Genomic DNA, 16628 nt, shown 5'->3' with positions numbered 1-16628 from the left:
GGTTGAATAAAAAAAGCCATCGGATACACACTTGACTCAATTGCAGTTGGTTTTGGATATGGTTTCGATGTTGTTTGGAAAGATTCAGATGTTGGGTCAGGTGTGTTTGTCATGAATGCAGTAGGTGGTAACAGGTACACTTCTCTTCTGCGACGACTGTAGTTGTGGTCTATGTCCACTATGGCAGCAATTGATAGTCGCACACCTGTAAAGTACATAACATTTTTAACTACACAATTAAGCCTTCATCATAATTATGTTGTTGGGTGACAACCAAAACTCACTAAGTATAGTTGACCAAAGTGCTTTACCAATTTTAATGACAGTTCCTACTTCAGAAATAAAATAAAACAATAAGGCAACATCGACATTGGCAAAATATGTCTTGCTTAAAACAGCAAGAGTGAAAGCCTTTAAAAAAAAGGCTCATATTGACTTGTGAGTGAAAATAGGCTTTGACCACTGATGTATTAAAATAACATTAAATGTTAGGGTTTTAAAGGAATTTCTTGGTTGACTATACCTACTGAATTGACACAACGAAGATAAACGTGTTTTGATATATATTTCATTTTTATTTTATAAATCTGTTCGTAATTAAAATTAAACAAAACATAATTATTTCAGTATTTGTAACTATGGCAAAAAGAACCAAATTTAGATAATGTGCTTAGTTACTTTTAGCTGCGAACATTTAATTGGAAGAAAGAGTACATATTTCATACATTTTACTTACCCCAATATCTGTATCGGCGTTCAATACCGATATTGGATCAGATAATCTGAAAACGCTCCAAAGTCGTAATTTTGCAATTATACCATCATAGCGTGAAGTTATACTATCAAATGTTCAACCGCAATCCAAGCTCTGTATGAGTTACTTATTTATCAATTACAGTAAAAACAAACACCTTGCAAAATTCAGTTATACAAACAAAAAAGTCATACTTACAAAAACAATACAATTTACCACAAATAGTATTATTAGGGTTTTTTCAAGCCAAACAAAATAGACTAACAAAAAAATAAAAATACTCACATTTCAAATTGGTATTTGGTATTGCTGACCAAATTAGACGACTACTACCTATTTTCAAAGTGGGATCAAAATGATTATCACATATTCTTTTGCTATTATAAATCTTCATATGATCAATTTGGGGCAACTTGTCACCAACAACCGACATCCAAGCAGCAAACAATTCGGGGCGCTTCACTGGGTGCGGGAACCGGTGTATAGGTATACATATATGATCTGCAAATTAAATTAAATACACACCTACACTAAAAATTTATTTCAATAGATGAACAACCCTAGTGTATAATATTTTTTTTATGGTATAAAAAATAATCATTAAGGTTATGTACAATTAATAACTACTTGTATTCAAGGCCAGAGTAAATATGCTGTTACTGAACCAGTGAACAACCTGTTCAGCCTCATCTGCACACTTAACATTAAGCAAGAGAGAGGCTGATCAGTTTTAATATAAAGTTTATGTATTTACTTTATATATATTATCTCAAACATACAACAGCCATGGTGGCCTAGTGGTTTGATTGATGAGCATGCTCCATCACACAATCCATTCCTTAACAACACCCCTTAACATAAAGCTACTGACAAATTTTCAAATGTTACCTGTTATTAGCGAATTCATAAGTGTAGAGCCCACAGTAAGCCTACGCTGTGTCTAATGTTACTCTTGACCATAAAAGTGCAACTGCATTATGCTTACTACAAGACAAAAAACAATTTTGACCTCCTTAACTGAAACCTAGTTTGTTAGCAACCCATACTTTTTGACCATTGTTTCATTAATAACATCATACATCCCGGCCTCCTCACAGAATCAGAGGGCTTCAGTCGTAATTCTCACACCGGCCCAGTGGTGTATTAATAAATACTTATAAATATGCAATATCAGATAAATACATTATACTTAATTAGATTTTTGGCTAACTTGTATGTTTGCGCTGCACAATTAACTTTTTTTTGCAATGGTGTACTTACTTTCTACTTTAAATGACTCGAAAAGCACTTTTACAATAAATATTAAAGTTGAAAATGAATATCCAGGTTGAATTTACTGAGTGCTACTACTGACTAAACTAAATTTATTATAAAATAAGTTTCATTCTATTATCAGACCGGTGAAGATCTTTTTTAATTAAGTTTGGATCTTAGTAGTTACAATCCACACTTACGTATACCATCACAGCCAAAAACACAAAATTTTCTTCTCATGTTTCTTGTGCACTGTGCCTGTGCACTACTACAGCAAAACAATACTTTTATATCAAACTTCTTCTCTTTTAAATCAAACTACACTACGACTACGTACGATGGACTAGACACAGACTAATAAGAGGTACTACATAGGAATTTACGAATTATTTGGCTAGTGTTGACGATGACGTTTACCTCCCGTCCCTCACAGCCCCCCGCCAACCCACCATATTCGATGCCGCCATATTGCTTCTCCTTTGACTTGACTGACATATGACATTACTGTTTTATCCTTGATCGAGTGAAGTGTCGTTGATTTCGATCCGCGCTTATCCTCTCAGTTTAAAACGGTAATATTTATAGTACTACAGTTATTTTTAATAACTACAATGTACTACAAGTGCTGTGTTGATAATTGTCAAAGTAAACGAAAGGACGTTAAATTACACCAGTTTCCCGCATCTGAGATAGGACTCCGCAAGTGGGTGCAGTGTATCAATAGTGATAGTCTTCGGAATTTAACTATACAAGAACTTCGAAGAGTGTTTGTGTGTCATAAACACTTTGAACGTAAGTTCATAACTGAAAAATCTCGGATACGTCTGGGAGCGTATCCCACATTATTCTCTGAGGAAGAGATTCGAAGTGGATTGCCAAGTGAAGCTCATGAAGATGAACATACCGGTGAGTTCTTATGATTGAAAGTCTTAGCAAAAGGTAATTTTTGTTCCATCTTACAGACTGGCTAAAACCAAAAAGTAGTTTCTGGGAAATTGCATACGTTTTTATAATAAAATTCCAAAAAATATTATAAATGAAACGATCTATTGTCAAGAAGACATTAATATCAAAGGCGTATTATAAAGATAATGATTATATCATGGACAGGGATATTTGAAAATAATTCCGATCCGCATTAGCGATCCCTTCAAATAGCGAACCTACTGTGTTAAAAATGAAGTTGTGTTAAATACTTGTGATGTATAGATATCATTTAATAATATTGTAAATCTGTTAAAAAATATATATATATACCTCGTTGAGTTTCTTGCCGGATTCTTCTCAGCAGAGGTTGTTCCGAACCGGTGGTAGATTGTATTTGATATTCATAAGTGCTTGTTGTAGCCTTAATTGAATAAAGATATTTTGACTTGACTTGACTTGACGTCTGCACCTGTTTGTTTGCACATCTTATTATCACTATTATATTTCACTTAGTAGTTGCAAATTTTATGGATAAAATAAAATGGAAGTATGGTTTTATATTACATTTTAAGTTTCAGTGTAGCTATTATTTGAAAGATAGAAAGAGTATGGCACATTAGTTTTAGTATTTATTATCAAACACAGGTATGAGTGCAGTTCAATAAGATGGATATTTAGTATAAAAAAATATTGGTAAAATAATATAGTGATCCATCTACCTATGTGCATTAGTTACTCCATTAAACGTATAAAGATAAAATAATATGAAAAGTAAAATATGGATAAACAACAAACAATCATCGAAATTTTCTAGTTGTATTGTCTAAAATTTTGGGCTTTACTCAGAGCGCTATAAAAAATCCATGTGATTTGGACAGTATTTTCAGTGTAGCCATTCTTGAATTAATCTTTTTATTATTTATTTTATTTATTATTTTGTCTTTCAGAAAACATGAAGTTTGATCATTGCTATACCCGACGTCAACATGAAGATCACACTTACTTCTGCAAACCAGGGTCTTCAAGCATTGTCTCATGTGAAGCTGCAGGTAATTTCCCTTGATTTTAGGGTAACACTCTTCAGGGCAAATAAAGTTTAATTGGTATTGGTTGCCAATCTGTCCATCCATTTTAGCGTGAAGAAGAATCAAACATACACACACACTGCTCAAATTTTTTTGCATAGTTATTAGAATATACAAGCATTTAAAAAAGAAAATCATGGCACTAGTATTTATAAAACATTGACACATATATCTTCGAACAATTTATACTATAAGTACAGTTATTGACGTACTACCAAACTGAGTAATGCTCTTTTTTATATAAAATAGGCTTACGTTTGACCTCAATCTCGCTTGATGGAAGGCGAAGATGAGGCCTAAGATGGTACACGTTTGCCTAGAACGTGTCTGTTCACTTAAAGATGTCCAGATTTTAGCTTTCCGGAAAAACTGGCCTCAGCAGAGAGTTCCACTTCCACTCCTTAGCCGTCTGCATAATGAAAGAAGAGGCAAACCGCTTTGTGCGTAATGGAGGAATGTCCAAAAAATAAAGTGCGCTGAATGCACTAGTGATTTAACTACCACGGAGGGCTCCATTCACAGCTGGATCAGTCGGAGAGAGTATGATAGTACTATTAAAAAGAGACTGACCTACCCTCCAGAATATGCCGTGAGGAGTTTTGGCATTATTGTCAATGAATCAAACGAATACTTGGAGAAAACTCCTCAAGTGAACTCGATTACGAAGGAAATAAAACAGCACATTTTGTCCAAGTATTCGTTTGATTTCCTAAACTGCGACATCCATAAAGAAGTTGTAAGTACTTCAATATTTTCTGTCAGTGGCAATAAAACTGACGGTGTTTAATTGGTGTGGCATAATCAATAAAATATTTAGAGGTAAGTACAGATATTTCTCGGTTAAGTAAGACTTTGCCGTTTATGCAAAAACGAGCCTTAGAAAAATATAAAAAAAAATTGAAAAATAAAATTAAGTAAAACGGACATTGTTTTATTTTTGTTCCCACCAAAGTCGCCGACATACTGACAATACTCGGACTAAATTTGTTGTGTGCAACAAAACCTTCGATTAGGGCGGTCTGTTGGCAACTTTGGTTTTCATATCTGCAAATTTTGCAGTTGATTTGCAGATATGGAAACCAAAGTTGCCAACAGACCGCCATAATCGAAAATATAATATAAAATTAGGCGTAATATCGTATTAACGTGAAGTTCTATAGAGTAGAGCGCTTTTGCCCTGAACTCTATTTAAAAAATAAATGTCATTTGACGTAAACGTCGTACTGACGCAAAGCTCTATGGAGTACAGTGCTTTTGCCCTAAACAAAACTATTAAAAAAAAAAGCAATTGTCAAAGTGAATACTAGTCAATCCGCTCACTTCCTATGAGCAAATTTGGTTGTATGAGAGTTGTGCGTCTGATACGTAGTGTCTCTTATTAGTCTGTGGAGACTGACTTGTGACTGAAATAAATTTGACTTTTGTTTGACAGTTACTTTTATATATATTCGTAAAGATTGACGGGCAAAGGAAATATTATCCATAAGGCCATTTAAGTGTAGCTTTTTCTAAGCTGATCTCTCAGGGATAGGCAAAAGGAACTGAGCCTATACAGCCACACTGGCATCGACCTGGCCAGTGGCAACCCAGCAGTTCGTCCAGGTAAACAATAGCAAAATATTAGCAAACCCAGCGTCTGCACATTTTATATTAAGTCAATATAAAATTTTCTTATTATCTTGATGTTGCAACAAAAATCGTTTTTTTTATAAATAAAAATAACCTGTCCAAGATTTTTTCAGCAAACCCATTTTTAACATATTTTCTAATATACTTACTTATTTATTATAAAACACGTTTCATTCTATTATCAGACCGGTGCAGCAGGGCTACTACGAAACTCGAAGTTCGTGCCGTGCGGTCCCTCTCGCTCTCGTATTAAACCGCACGACACGAACTTCGAGTTTCGTAGTAGCCCTGCAGATCTTTTCAAGATCGGATCTTCTACCAACAGGGAGAAGAGCATTTTGTGAACGCGTGCCGAGCATCGAATTATCAAAATTCGAGTAAAAAAGTGATGAATTTCGCTTGGAGCACATAGTCTGCTCTGCATTTAAAAAATACTTAGTAGTTGTGCAAATGTCTATTCTGGGCTTTTTTAAGTGCAAATTAAAAACATGAAAAACATCGAATTAAGAGTTTCAAACTTTCGTGATTCTCACTTATAGTCAAAATACCATATACGGGACTTATCACGCTATTTTTACACAAGTAATATTTTGACACCCCACACTTCAGTCTACTCGTGACCACGGCAACTGTAACGTTGCCGAAACGTCAAGGTAAATATTACTTGTGTAAAAATAGCGTGATAAGTCCCGTATATGGTATTTTGACTATCGAATTAGAGGCTTTATTATGAAACAAAATCTCAACCGCAAAGGTCTAACTTTTTTATATATAATTCTTCATGTCAGGTTAATGAAAACTATTCTTATAAGGGACTTTACTGAAACCCATGAATTCTAATTCAAACACCAAAATTAATGGTTCACGTACGCAAAGCCACGGAGGTAAATGCTGGCATGTTTAAAACATCTCTAATTGAATCCACTCCCGCAGAGTTCCTGCCAGTCTCTTATGTACCTACTCAGTGGCACAAAATGTAGCCCACTCTACATACAAAATTACCTATTACTGCATAAAACGTAGTGTTTATATGCTCTTTGTTACTGCATTGCGGGCCAGATTTTTTGGCGCTCAGTATACATGTTTCTGATTTATTATAATAACGAAACAACATTAAGCCCATACAGCCATAGTCTCAAAATCAGTCAAGTTTGAACAAAGTTTGAACTTTTTTGTCAATGAACTTCTAAGTATTTCAAACATAAGTTTCCAACTTAAATTTTCTAAATTTAGTTTGTCGAAGCCTGTTTCTGTGGTACGGGTACGAGTTAAAAGATACAAGTTGTGGTAAAAGAAACAATCGCCAAAGTATACTAAATTTCATTTATTTAGGTGTTCGAGCCTACGCTTGAACCACATTGAGATTACCCCTTCGATATTCGTTGTTTTTTCCTTATCTGTGGTAATGTTAGAGCGAGACACACTGTTCTTTTTATACCTGTCTCTTTCTCTCAAGCTCGGGCAGCGCGCGGTGGAAGCCATTTTGTTTTCCAGTACGCTTTCGATATTCGTTACGTGCAGACATCTACAGTGTTACAAATATAATCTTTGGTTTACCGAAGGACCCGAATGCAACTAGATACAACCCCTTCTGGGCTTTATGATAGAACAACGTGAGTAGAACTAAATCTCAAATTCCATGATGTTGTACACTATAGCGCCCGCGTAGGTTGGGTTCAATCTCAAATACCTGTACGAAGCGCTGTACTTCGGGTCGGGAAAACCATCATGCTCGGCTCCTTTCGAACCAGCTTAAGGCGATTTTGCCTATACTACAATACAACTCGTAGAGTTGAGTCCATAAGACGACAAAGACCACGTGTCGACGTCGCACCAAATGTCGCCTCAAAATACTTTGACGCACAGTTGTCATACGACAATGACTGACGACATTTTGTCGTACCCATAAGACGACAAAGGCCATTGTGTCGACGTCGCACCAATGGTCGCCTCAATGGTCGACATAATGACATGTTACTGACGACATGTCGTCGTATCCCGCTGTCGACGACGTAAAAATATAACAGAGTAGTCGTACGACGGTGTCGTCTCGATTGTCGTCTGCGGTTTGACCACAGACTACTAAGGGATACAGATGCACACGCACACGTGGTCGTTGTCGCCTCGAATATAGTCTATGGTACATGAGGTGCGTTCCAAAAAATGTCACACTTGGGCCTCGTTCCAAAACATCATTATTAGAGATGTGCCGACTAGTCGGGAAAGCCGACTATCCGGCCACTTTCGTAGTCGGCGACTAGTCGGCGAATAGTCGGCAAAAAGCGCCGACTATCCGGCTTCTTACTTTGTACGTATATTTCAATAAAATATTTATTTTCATGTAGGTATTGGTACACAGAGAGGGAACTACATTATATAAAACCTTAATCTGTTAATTTTTGTAGTATTTACTGTTTTTCCTTGCCCACACGAGAATTAATATTTTGTCATTAGTTATACCTACTTGACTTTACAGGAATCATTGTCTAATTGTTCAAAAAATCCTTACACGAGACACATGTCAGCCGAAAGACGTCCACTGCTGGCTGCCTTCTCCAAGGCCGGCAAGGCTTCTCAGACCGGTCTTGTGCTTTCCGCATCCAACGCGATCCCGCGATCTTAACCGGGTCGTCGCTCCATCTTGTTGGAGGCCCACCTCGTCTCCCGGTCCGCGGACGCCATTCGTGAACCTTCTGACCCTATCGGCCATCAGTTCTGCGAGCAATGTGCCCAGCCCGCTGCCACTTCAGTTTCGCAATTCTTCGGGCTATGTCGGTAACCTTAGTTTTACTACGTGCATAGCCCTCTCCATAGCCCACTGAGTGACTTTGAGCTTTCTCATCAGGGCCCATCGTTAGCGACCACGTCTCAGATAACCACGACCTAAGTCATCACGGCAACACACATTGGTCAAAGACTGACTTCAAACACTGCGATAATTTAGAAGAAAAGACACTGCGAAGCTTCCCGAACGCTGCCCAGCCGAGTCGGATTCGACGAGTGATCTCTTTCTCGAAATTGGATGTACCTATCTGGACCGTTTGTCTCAGGTATACATAGTGGTCAACAACTTCGAGCGCAGAGCCTCCGACTATTACGGAATTTGGCACAACATTAGACATGACTTACGTCTTGTCTATGTTTATTTTCAGGCCAACTCGGTCGGAAACTGCTGAGATCGCGAGCAAGTACTGAAGTCCTCCATGGTCTCTCAGCCATGACTACAATATCGACGGCGAATCGAAGGGGATTCAAGTACTCGCCATTAATGTTGATGCCTTGTCCTTCCCAGTTCAGAATCTTAAAATCAATCCTCCAGTGCAGCAGTGAACAGTTTCGGAGAAATCACAATCACATCTCCTTGTCTGACTCCCCGCTGCAGAGGAATAGGCGACGTGCTCTAGTCCGGTAGTCGGACGGACATAGTGGCGTTTTTCGTACAGACACTTCAACACTTCGATATACCGGTAGTCAACTTGGCACCGCTGGAGAGCCTGCAGCACAGCCCAAGTCTCGATCGAATCGAAGGCTTTCTCGTAGTTTACAAATGCAAGGCAAAGGGGGAGGTTATACTCTTCGGTCTTCTGTATAACCTGCCGCAACGCATGTATGTGGTCTACGGTTCTATAGCCTTTTCGGATGCCGTTCTTTTTGACATGATTAAATTTTTAATTATTTTTTTAGCTCTTTCACTTAAATGAACAATAATAGTAGGCATTATTTTCACAAAAACGCCTCTTTGTTAGATACAAAAGCAAAAATCTAGAAATAAAATAATACGAATAAAATAAAATAAACAGGTTCCGAGACGCTTACAGGCCTCGGTTGCGACTAGCGCCCAAATCAGCTGGTTAACAAAGCGTCACGGAAATCCCCGAAGCTGTGATCGGTTTGGCCGACTAGTCGGCCGATTAGTCGGCTTCTTTACAACCGACTAATCGGCTAGTCGGCTAGTCGGCCAAAGTCATGATCGGCACATCTCTAATCATTATGCATTTCAGATCATGCCAACTGCGACCACAATGGGGTACCTGGCGGACTCGCCGGTACCGGAACGAGAGGAGAGTGCTTTACGGAGTATTCTGAGGTCGCTAGACGAGAATTTCCCCCAGAACTGGCGAGACTGGAAAGTGATACACTATACCATGGATGAGCTGTTTGGGGGTCAAGATATACCAGACAAAGTGGATTCAAAAATGAGATTTGCTGTACCGACATCGGATTTAGCACGGGCTTTCGACCCGGAGCCACCTCTCTTTCGGAGAGGCGTTATAGGGCCATTAGAGCCTCTTTAATGAAGTGGCCCTTAGGAAGAGCCCTATTATATGCGCCACATTCAATAATGGCACAAATACACGAGCCAGATTATGATGCTTTTATGAATGCAGTTAAAACGGTACGCCCAAAACTGACAAAGAGGTCAAGTGTGACGTCTGAACTCCGTACAGATTCTCCAAAGTCACCAGAGGCAGGGGGCTCTCAGAGTTCGGCAACCCCTAATTCGAAGTCGACGAATATCCAGGCTACGCCACGTCCTACTACTTCTACTCCACTATCTCAGGACAGCAGTGGTCATCTATTGGCGTCTATTCTTAGCCAACAGATGGCGCTGATGAATAAGTTTGGCGCAGCGCAAGTGGAACAGCAAGAAGAGATCAAAGCATTAAAGGGACAGAAGCAGAATAACGTGGCAATGGATTTAGATTCTTCCTTTGCGGAAAGCATGGTCTCGGATGAACCGAGGGAAAGTTTCGTATCAGAAAAGAATTCGCCAGTACATGAAAGCGAATCGTCGGAGGATGACGATACCTATGACTTTATGCCTAAGACTACAGAGCAAGAGCCTAAAATTAGAAAGGCTGACCCTAAGGCACTCAAGTATGGTATCGAATGCCAAAGACTAGGTCAGTCAGGATGGGCTAATTTAAGATATGGAGAGACCGGGAACTTTTTCAGGCGACACCAGCCTTTTGTGCCCTGAAGACAAACACCGTTTTAGCAGGAGTCGCTCCAAAATGGAAATTTGCTGAAACGTTAGAGTCCTTCGATGGCACCCTGGGGGCAATCACAAACGGTCTTATACAGCAAAGATTAATCTTCGAGGAAATTCTGGCGAGTCTTCCTAAGGACGTGAGGAAGAAAGTTAAAAAGGAATATCTGGGCCCGGAATCAATATTCAAAAAGAACTCCACCGATCTCCTGCAATACGTATGCGGGAAAAGGACAGAAGTGATAAGGCTGAGGCGGAAAGTATTCACTCCACGCAACAAGGTAATCAAACAGATCATTCATGAAATTCCGCCCTCTGAAACACATCTGTTTGGAGAAAATGCTAACGGACGTAGTTAAAGAGCAAGGTGGCTTACACAAAATTTTTCCCGCGAAACGGGCAACATCGGCGAGTACGAAGCTGGCCACGAAAGAGAATCGGCCACCGGCTCGTCCATTTCGCCAACCCCCTCAACAATATCGCGACCGCGACCCACCCAACACAGGAAAAAGTGGCCAAAGACCAAAAAAGGAAGGAAGTTCCTCCTCAAGAAACCAGCTAAGCCCTATTTCACTGCTCCGCAGGAAAAGAAGTGGCAGCCCGGAAATGACGTTTTTCAAGCAGGTCGTCTCGCAAAATATGCGAGACAGTGGGAGGGGGCACCGACCAGCATTCAGAAGATCATCAAGGGATACAGAATACCATTTGGGAAAAAACCGCCATTGGAAGGATTGAGGAAGAACTCTTTCAGGTTCACAACTCCAGCCTCCCCCAGATGGACCTCGAGATAAGAAATCTTCTGGAATCGGGTGCCCTCAGGAAAATTCTCAAGCAAGGGGCTTTCTATCAACCTTCTTTCTAAGGAAGAAATCAGACAATACTTACAGGCCAATATTCAACCTAAAAGGCTGAACGAATACGTGCTTACACCAAAATTTCACCTGGTGAACCATTTGCAAATACCTCGTCATCTAAGAATAAAAGACTTCATGATGAAAGTGGACATTTCACAAGCGTATTTTCACATCCCAATACATCCAAGTCATCGTCGCTTCCTCTCGATGGCATATCAAGGTCACGTGTACGAGATGACGTGTCTACCCTTTGGCCTAGCGAGCGCCCCCTCGGCGTTCGCGATGATCACGAACTGGATAGCACAACAACTAAGACGGAAGGGCTTACGGGTAATTGTCTATCTAGACGACTTCCTCTTCATGCACGAGAACTCTGTAGTCCTCGAGCGACAGGTACAATGTGCCCTGACATTTCTCCGAAACCTGGGCTGGCATATAAATCCCGAAAAAACATCGAAAAAGGCGTCGATGAATCTAGAATACTTGGGGATCACGTGGGATTCAGAAATCAATATGAAAAGCCTGTCAGGAGTGAAAGTGACCCAGCTACGGAAGTGTATATCCAAGCTTCTAGATGAAAGGCTTTGGATTTGGCACGATGCGAAAGTCTTCTTAGGCAAGCTGGAATTTGCAGCAGCTGTAATACCCCTAGGACGCTTACATTGTCGCTTCCTGCAGAGAGCCCTTCGCCACCTCTCGAGAGAGATCCACACACGAAATTCAGGATACCAAGTTATAATACCAAGACTAATATGGTGGTGGGAGAACGCTCACAAAAGCACCGCAATTCATCATGCGGACCCGTCAATTTTCATAACTACGGATGCTGCGGAAGGGGGCTGGGGAGCGATTGTGAACGGGCGTCACATGTGGGAAGATGGACACCATCACAGAAGAATTTGCACAGCAATGTAAAAGAGCTCTGGACAGTGTACGAAGTACTGAGTCGTTTAGGATCCGAGCTACAAGGCAAAACAATCATGCTCACAGTCGGACAGCGCACAACGGTCGCTTATATCGAGAAGCAGGGGCACCAAGTCCCTGAAGTTGCTAGAAGCGGCGGAGAATATTGGTACTTTGCCAACGCATGAAATGTCACCTAACTGCCCGGCACATTCCTGGGGCTTACAATGGGATAGCGGACGGACTGTCCAGACAGAAAGCGCTGCCCGAATGGCACCTCAGTCGCCGGATTCTAGCGAAGATATTTCAAAAGTTTGGAAAACCACAAATAGATTTATTCGCCTCGAAAAGATCAGCAGTAGTTCCCCTGTACGTCAGCGAAGATGCAACCGACAAGGACAGCCTATTTACGGATGCATTCAGCAGGACATGGTGCTACGACCTAGGGTGGTTTTTTCCTCCGCCAGCGATCATACGCGAGTCCTCAGTCACCTGCAGAAAGCCAAGGGTCGATTTCTTCTAGTGACGCCACTTTGGGACAACGCTTTCTGGGAACCGGAACTTTGCCGGTTGGCTCAAGGTCCCCCTTTCCAAATTCCGAATCTGAAGGATCACCTAAAGGATCTCCGCACAGACTTGCCTCCCCAGGAGTAGAAACCTGAGATTGGGGGTTCAGGCTGGGCAGAACAAGTAAGCGGATGGCCTCAAAAAAAATTGACCTGCTAGAGTGTTCGTGGAGATAAGGAAAAAACAACGAATATCGAAGGGGTAATCTCAATGTAGTTCAAGCTACGGCTGAAACCTAAATCTCCGTTTTATACCCTGCGGGGGTAAAACGGGTCTATTCAGTATTTTTGCGCACTTGTTCTTTCCGCATCACATCTTCTAATGGCACTGTCACTGAAACAATATAAAATAAACAATCTTTACAAAACCGATGCAAAAAAAACTAAGACACCTAACAATATAAAAAAAAAAACATACATATTTTTAGACAAATGCACCGCGATTAACTTTAATGAGTTTGCAATATTTCGACACAGTCACAACATGCACAGGTTTACTCTCATACAACAAACAAAGCCTAGGCATAGAGTGACGGGGGAAAATAGAACCGCGTACTTCTCCCGCCGCACTTCAACCCCGCGGCGCCATCTTGTTTCTGTCTGACGTTTCGTTGGTTGGTCGTTGGTTGGTGTCAGTGTCAGTAGGCATGGGGCGTTACGTGATTTGAGCGAAACGAAACTGGTGACAAGAATCACGTCACTGGTTACTAAAACCAGTGATTTTAGTAACCAGTTTCTTTCATTGTACGTACGCGATGCGGTGACGCGTTTTGTGACGGTCACTGTAGTTGAGTATTTAACGTAATTAGTAATAAGCTATTGAGCTATTGCGTTATTTATCGCAAGCGTGATTTTTCACTTCATGATGGCTAATTTAAACTTTGAGTACTGTAACTGTAACTGATACTTTATAATATTTATTAATTAATATAGTAGGATTCTTCCTTCAACCTAATTTATACCTTACTGTAATACAAATAATATTTAAATTCATGTAAGGCGCCAACCTGACTTACAGCGGTAAGGGTAAGCGGCTATATTTTTACTCCATTCCATGCTATTCGTTCCGTTCGTTACGTCTATAACGCTGAAACGAAAATCGCATCACCACAAACAAAGTAACTCGTTATAATAACCACCTCTTGTCGCTTGAGTGAAACGTGAAACCATGCCATTCGTTTCGTTCCGTTCGTGACGTCTATGACGTTGAAACGAAATACGTATCACCGCAAAAGAAGCTCATTACAAAAGTCACCACTTTGTCGCTTGACGTGAAACCAGTGATTTGGTGACTCGTCACGTCACTGGTTACTGTAACTGGTGACGTTAAATAATGTCCACCTCTAAGCCTTATTGTCTAGTTAGTCTAGCACTTTGAATCACAATAGTTTTCACCACTTATTTCTGTCACGCGGCATAAGACGAGGGTAGAAAGAGATGTTGAATGCGAGCGCGTTAGACAATGCGGCCACGCGGCCACCGTTCGGCGAAGGTGTCACATACAATGTGACCAAAATACCACACACGCGCTGTCTGATCACGATAATGTACTATTTCTTTTGGAATATTGCAAGGCGTTAGTGAAACGGTGCGTTGCCGGCGATTAAATGAAACCCAATTATAACAAACATACCTCGTGATTTCAGCATCGTCATCAATAATTGTTTCCATTGAGCACCGGGGGGCAGCAGAATTTTGTAACGTTTCTTTGTTTTGTCATTAGTATTACTTATATTACGTGATCTTATTACTTTACTGTCTATTCCTTTTCTTCTTTGGCTAAGTGCTCTTGTTAAATCACTATGTCGTCCTGTTTCTTTAGTAGGCCTTGCTATTGCTTCATTAGGTGCTTCAATTCCTTTAGCATCTGTTCCCGTTTCTTTGCTATGTGTTATTATTCGATGTGTGTCGTCTTTTGTATGAGAATTAAGGTTAATGGTTTTTTGATGTGTTATATCAATGCTTATATCAATTAACTTTTCGCGTTTGTTGTCCTGTAGTTTGGGTTTGCAAGGATCAAGAATGCTGTCCCTGTGTGACATTACTGTACAGAATTCTTTTGTTATTTGTAATGTATCATTATAATTTGTTTTAGTAGACTCTGTTTGCTCATGAGTTTTTATTAGTTTATCGATGTCGATTATTTCTATAGGTTCAGAATAGTCAAAATTTGGGCAAGTATCACCATCTGTATTTGATTCCATACGAACATCGTCTGCCATAGTTGCTAGACCGTTGTAAGATGAGTCGTCGTTACCGTGAGATGTTAAGTTTTGTGTGTTATCTAAAGAGTCTACACTAGTCCTTCGTTTTCGAGATGGACCGCCATCTTCGTCTTTTCGTTCTGGATAAATCTGAAAATATGAAATACTATACAGTAAACTCTTCATTGAATACCACATAAAGAACAATAAATACACGAATGGCTATTCTTAGTGTTGTCAACACTCCTCTGTTCACACTCCGAACTACTGAGAATATCTGAGGGTCTACTCCGAAATTCGGTGTTTGTATCGTACCGTCCCTGTCACTCTCGTATTAAATAGTTTAAGCATCAGAGGGATGGAACGGCACGAACATCGATTTTCGAATTTCGTATTAGCTCCGCTGTCCCAATTGTTACATTGCCGACAACTGGGCAAAAATTCCGAGAATTTCGAATCGGAATTCCGAACGCAGTAAAACAGTAGTTTTCCGTCCGAAGTTTTCTCCGATTCGGAATTCCGCATGGTGGCCTGTGCGTACAGAATTGAAATAAACGATGTGTGTGATGTATTTACGGAATTCCTTGTGTATGTGGCTGTCCTAAAATTGTTAGTTTCATGGATAGGCCAAAGTGCCGACAATAGATCAAACTGAACCACTGAGATCGGTTAAGGTAAAGTTAGGTTAGTTAGTGCCCTAGATTATCATACCTTGGCCTTCATATTTAAACAAACCAGCCAGTGTTTCTGCGTGTGTATCTATTCTATCAGCTTTACTATACCAATGGTGGGCAAACTTTATACATGGGGGGCCAGAAAGTTACAAATATTTAAGAAGCGGGCCAGGATTACATCGTTCTATTTTATACTTATTTTATGTTTTTGCCAAATAATGAAATGAAATACTGTAGGACGATCAAAATAATAACAATCGCGACCCATTAGGTAGGTACAGTCAAGGGCAAAGATATCGACACGGCCAAAGTTGCAAAAATATGCATACACGGCCTTAATGTTAAGTGCATAAAGTCGTGTATACATTTAACTTTGGCCGTGTCGATATCTTTGCCCTTGACTGGCGGGCCGGATTAAATCCTTGGCCCGCGGGCCGTACTTTGCCCATTACTATAAGCTATACCACTCTTATTCTTTATCTCACTCTCGGTGATGACTGAATATTGAAAATAAAAAGTGAAAAATTGTTTATTTCCCTTATTAACTAGTCTAGTATTGCGGCGGTAAACAAACTACCTTTAACGCAACAGTATTTACCTCAAGCGTGCTACAGTCATCGTCATGTTGGCTGATGTCCCAAGCCGCGAGTGGGTCAGCTTCCACCTGCGGGGCGCTCTCTGGTACCTCTGAATCTTCATCTTTTACTTCTTCTTTTATGCTGTAAAAATAAACACATTTATTAATAAGTATGCGTCGCGCTCTATATAGCAATAGGACTCGTTTATTA

General features: G+C 40.2%; 3 protein-coding genes across 5 annotated transcripts in view; 1 reads left to right on the top strand and 2 right to left on the bottom strand.

The window, feature by feature from the left end:
- The window catches only part of LOC141438562 (uncharacterized), a gene marked incomplete in the record, with an annotated part of 37704 nt that extends 35293 nt beyond the window's left edge, over positions 1–2411 (bottom strand). The window contains 3 exon segments of the mRNA XM_074102434.1: positions 32–205; positions 1040–1255; positions 2209–2411. Coding sequence (XP_073958535.1) covers positions 32–205; positions 1040–1255; positions 2209–2248 — 430 coding nt within the window.
- LOC141438559 (uncharacterized) overlaps positions 1–16628 on the top strand; it is a 100498-nt gene that overhangs the window by 42247 nt on the left and 41623 nt on the right. The window contains exons 1-2 of one of the 3 annotated variants that reach the window (XM_074102423.1): positions 2515–2914; positions 3883–3984. The exons of 1 other annotated variant lie outside the window; for it this stretch is intronic. In XM_074102423.1, coding sequence (XP_073958524.1) covers positions 2620–2914; positions 3883–3984 — 397 coding nt within the window. In that variant the 5' untranslated portion in view covers positions 2515–2619. Of the gene's footprint in view, positions 1–2514; positions 2915–3882; positions 3985–16628 lie in introns of those variants that run through there. One more of the 3 variants, XM_074102416.1, reaches the window with a different exon arrangement.
- The window catches only part of LOC141438576 (uncharacterized), a 14091-nt gene continuing 10507 nt past the window's right edge, over positions 13045–16628 (bottom strand). Inside the window, exons 11-13 of the mRNA XM_074102446.1 lie at positions 16439–16559; positions 14596–15316; positions 13045–13296 (exon numbers count right to left, since the gene is read on the bottom strand). Of these exons, the coding sequence (XP_073958547.1) occupies positions 13238–13296; positions 14596–15316; positions 16439–16559 (901 nt within the window). The 3' untranslated portion in view covers positions 13045–13237. The remainder of the gene's footprint in view (positions 13297–14595; positions 15317–16438; positions 16560–16628) is intronic.

The sequence above is a fragment of the Choristoneura fumiferana genome, chromosome 19 (genome assembly GCF_025370935.1).
Source record: "Choristoneura fumiferana chromosome 19, NRCan_CFum_1, whole genome shotgun sequence".
In the NCBI taxonomy this organism is placed as follows: domain Eukaryota; kingdom Metazoa; phylum Arthropoda; class Insecta; order Lepidoptera; family Tortricidae; genus Choristoneura; species Choristoneura fumiferana.
Note: the sequence above shows the minus strand (reverse complement) of the source record. Positions and strands in the feature narration are given on the sequence as shown.